General features: G+C 43.2%; 1 protein-coding gene across 1 annotated transcript in view; it reads left to right on the forward strand.

The window, feature by feature from the left end:
• Positions 1-2,454: 2,454 nt before the first annotated feature.
• The window catches only part of LOC120797522 (GRB2-associated-binding protein 1-like), a 37,213-nt gene continuing 35,017 nt past the window's right edge, over positions 2,455-4,650 (forward strand). Inside the window, exon 1 of the mRNA XM_040141251.1 lies at positions 2,455-3,036. Coding sequence (XP_039997185.1) covers positions 2,962-3,036 — 75 coding nt within the window. The 5' untranslated portion in view covers positions 2,455-2,961. The remainder of the gene's footprint in view (positions 3,037-4,650) is intronic.

A 4,650-nucleotide genomic window follows, 5' to 3' on the forward strand; every position in this document is an offset into this window, starting at 1 on the left:
TTTTCGGATTTTTTCGTCACTCTCTCGTTTTCCAGGGAGACCAGAGGAACATAACGAGTATTTAAATGTACAACTTTAGTGATTACACCAAACAATTACTCTCCAGCTCAAGTCTTACTATAAACCTAAAATCCAACGTGTTTTGTAGAAGCATTTTTAATTTATTTAATGGATTTATTTGATGAGCATTTGACAGAATTCAAATTACTTTCATGTAAGCAATGACTGATGCTTTTTCAAATCAAATAAAGTGATTTAGCCAAGTGTTATTTCTGTGTTATTTTATTTGAATATGAGCCTGCGGACAAAAGATTTCCCTGTGGTTTTCTTTTCTTGGTTTGTTTCGTTTTTGGTTTTTTTTGTTTGTTTTTGCTTTTGGGGAAGTTGTTGGACTATCAGTGCAAATAACCAGATTATCAGCAGTGAGTTAATAAGTTTAGATCATGAATTATCACGACTTATCAAGCTTCTGATATTCATGTTTTAGAAAAACATAAATACTGTGTATATATTTTCTGCTGGGGGGGGGGGTATTGAAATTGTAGTACTTCTACTTGGCCACTAGATATCAGCATTTATCTCTAAATGTATCCTGTTGGTTTTCCAACCAGCATCATTCAGTCTAATAGTACACCTCAACTTAACCATAATTCAGTGTCTGTAAAACAACACTGAAGGTGCGTCTGCTCATCGTAAGGAGCACAGCTCATCCTGTGACGGCAGTTGTGTAACAGCTCTGTCTTTTTTCTATTCCACAGCATCGTGGCAAATGTAGGATGCAGTAGTTCCGAAGCTGAGACCATACCGGAGACTAAAACTCACCACTGCTGCACCATTTATGACCAGTCTCCTTCTCAGACCATCCGCTGTCTTTATCCATGTGACGCCGGTGAACTGTTTTTCTTTCTTTCTTTGTTTTTATTTTGTTTTTCCTACCTTCAGTGGTGCTTTTGAGGGCACGTTCTCTTCCTTCCCTTTGCCTTGTTTTAGAATATTTTGCAGTTGGGTACAGGTGCAGGACAATCCTTGTATGTAGCCTGCTTTTATTGCCTGACGAGCACCTGGTGGCTCGAATCACTTGTTACATTTTTGGGAGACTGCAAAATCCAGCGAGCAGACTTTCTCTCCTTTTCCTAACTATCACAAACTTAGACTTGCAAGGTTTGCTCAAAGCCTATGTTATGTACTTTCGGGTACAATAAAGCGTTGGGCAGTAACGCACTGCTTACATCATAGTTTTTAATGCATGCAGTGCTCTGCTGCTTAGACAATCCGGGCGTCAGCTTTTATGTTTGCTGTCTTAGCCGGAGTTTGATGGAGGCTTGATATCACTTTCAGGTCTGAACAAACCGGCCGTGTCGGTTTGGCGATTGTCTTCTGTCAGAAGAGGAGAAGAGGAGAGAATAAACCCTTAGCGTTGTTAGCGAGCACAGCGCTGATCGTGTGTGTGTGTGTGTGTGTGTGTGTGTGTGTGTGTGTGTGTGTGTGTGTGTGTGTGTGTGTGTGTGTGTGTGTGTGTGTGTGTGTGTGTGTGTGTGTGTGTGTGAGTGTGAGTGTGTGTGTGTGTGTTTAGTTCGGCAGGTGTTTATATGTCAGTCTGTCTGTGGACCGATTTTGTCACCGCGATAGCGTCACGACCGTGAAAGATGCAGTCACGAAACTTTGCAGGTGCGTAGAGTGGCGTGGGCCAAGCAAGGGCGCGAGGTCCACGGCTGGACCCTCTTGAAGCAACCACCTCTGACCCAGGATATTACTCTGCCTGCTACTACGTACCACAGCCTAGCGGTCAATTGCAGCTTTAATTCATTAGCCACAAATCACAATCCGATCAGACATATCAATGTTTACGCCCCAGAGTTTAAGAGAAGTCGTCACAAATGTTTTAATGTCCCACAGGAATAGAAAAGAGAGGCATTTGATATAAAAATAATTAAAAATGATGTTATTTGATTATTGTATGACTGACACAATGATAGTAATAGAACTTTGAAAGTCCTTCTTTGAAAGTGTTTTTTATTTCACTGTGTGTTTGGATACAGAATATGAGATGTGTGGGGGTGGAGGCGTTGGAGTAGTTTAAAGGTGCCTCTAACGAAGCTGAACTTCTTCTCTGTTCGAAGTAACTTTCCCAACACTGCCAACCTGAGGGTTTTTCCGGTGCCCTCAGTTTGTTCGGAACAAACGTCATCAGCAAGTTCATGCCTTGAGGTACGTTTTACTCTGAAGCAAACGCATCATTTTTTCCACACATTTTTGTGAGGAACAGCGCGTCTTTATCAGCATGAGAAAACTCTCCCTCTCCCTCGCACATTCAATTACTGTACATGTCCACAGGGAGAGTTTCCTGTTGTACTGGGCGGGAGAAGAAGGGGAGGAGTGAAGAGAAAGAGCAGCAGGAGGAGGAGGAGGCAAAAGTGGGAGGAGAGAAGTAATGTCCGAGGTGAAGCATTGGATTTGGCTGTTGCATGACCAGAGAGAGAGAGAGAGGAGGGAAGAGTGACTCTGCTGGGAAGTAGAAACCCTCTCAGAAGGAGGTGTGACTCGTGGGCTCACCCGTCGACGGAGGAGCAGCTCCTTCATGTGTGGACGGAAAGGGCTGACCTGAGTCGACCGATTACAGCAGAACTCAGCCCTAAAAAGTGATAGTTTGATTGGAGGCTCGGGAGCCTTGCTGACTTAATCTGAAACCAGGTCAACTCTGTTTAGAAGTCTGACCAGGTGGATGGAAGATCAGCCGATCAGTTTCCCACCTGATGAAGTGACCTGAAGCCTGATTGGAAAGTCTTACTCCTTTGACCCCCTTACTGACTGATCTGACACTTGTTTGGTTGAGCCTGACTCAAGGCTGGGAAATCCCAATCAACTGATTGGAAGCCTATCTTCTCTGACACCTGATTGGACGCCTGATCAACTGATTAGAGGCCCAGCTGATTGACTGATTGACTGATTGACTGACTGACGATGAGTGGAGCAGGGGACGTGGTGTGTGAGGGCTGGCTGCGAAAATCACCACCGGAGAAAAAGCTACGCCGTTATGTGAGTACTTCGCTTTTCTAACCCTTTTTAGCTAAATTTCAAAAGAGTACATTTGCAAAGGAGCCACGTGTTTGTTTTGCGTTGCGGCTTGTTTGTTTGTGCCTTGCTCAAAGATAGTAGCAGAGGGCTACAGACTGTTGGTGGAAACTCAACTGTGTGGTTTGTAATTAAACTTGAAAATTGGCTCCTGGTTTAATGACTGTTTACGCACTGAGTCGTTTCTCAAATTTACAGTGTCATAATCATAAACTAATAAAACATTCTGCAGAACACAGCTTACTGCCGCTCTGACTGAACAGAAAGCAATCTCAAGGTGTAATTTTCCTTATTCATTATTTATCAGTTCAATATTGTTGTCCTTTACCAAATGAAAACATTTGCATGTTTCATGAACACCATGCAACTTTATTTCTGAACAGAGAGAGAGAGCAGGGATAATTCTGACGAGGACATGGTTGAGGAAATATCTGGTAATTTGGGATTCATTTTTTTCTTCAATCATTCGCTGACCTCCGACACAAGAGTTGCTCGACACCACACACGTGCTTTAGTTTTGTAAAATATATCCACACTTTAAATTCTCCAACAAGTTATTTTTAGCTATTGCCAAGGGAAACGACACAACTGTTTCTATCTAGCTGAACTTCAAAAATGTTAAGGTACTTAGCGTCATAGGCGGCTTTGGCAGTTATACACACACACACGCACGCGCACACGCACGCACACACACACACACGCTGCATATCTGGCATGCCTTGCCAGTGAGTTGAACTAATCACATCTCTCCTCTCCATATTTTCCCTTTTATCTGTCTTTCCTTCTTTTTTTTTTTGTTGAGAAAACTTTGCTATTTGTCGTCTTTTTTTTTTTTAGTTTTCCTCCTTTTCTCTTCTTCTTCTCTTGTCAAATCGTTTCCTTTCTCGGATGGGGCTGTGCATATGTAAGGAGAGCGGTGGAGGGATAAATAGGGCAGAAGAAGTGACAGAAAAGGAGAGCTTGCCTTTACTACCACAGTCTGCTAGAGCAGTTGGGGTTTTGCGGCCTTGCTCGAGCACAGCTTGACCGTTTTCGGATCTGAAACGGCACAATTGTATGAGAAACCACTGATGTCACATTGGACATCATCTGGACGCTTAAAGAAACGATGGCTGAAAGAACTGAATGAAAAAACTCTAAAATTGTCCAGAGAGGTTTATCTAGTTCAATTACAAGGACTCCAAAACCCACAACCCCTGTTATCCGACTTCAGCAGTTACAAATCGAGTCTTGAGTAGCCTTTCCTCAGCAGGTGGGAGCATAGTAGTAGAAGAAGAAGAAGAAGTGGAGGCAAAAGTGGAGGAAGAAGAAGAAAAAACAAGATGGAGAAGAAAACGGGAATGAAGAGCCCATTGTTCTGACTGTGTATACATTCAGTCATGATGGTATATACAACCCAGTGTTGTATATACCATCCCAGTGTGTACACACACACACAGTCTGGCCAGCTGTGTGTCTACTGTCAACACACACACTCACACGGAGCGCCTTATCCCTATAATGGCAGCAGCAGGCTGAGTGTGTGTTCATGTGTTCACGTTAAGTACTGGCCCAAAGTTTGTGGAGTGTACCTCATCA

This window comes from Xiphias gladius, chromosome 12 (assembly GCF_016859285.1).
Source record: "Xiphias gladius isolate SHS-SW01 ecotype Sanya breed wild chromosome 12, ASM1685928v1, whole genome shotgun sequence".
NCBI lineage: Eukaryota > Metazoa > Chordata > Actinopteri > Istiophoriformes > Xiphiidae > Xiphias > Xiphias gladius.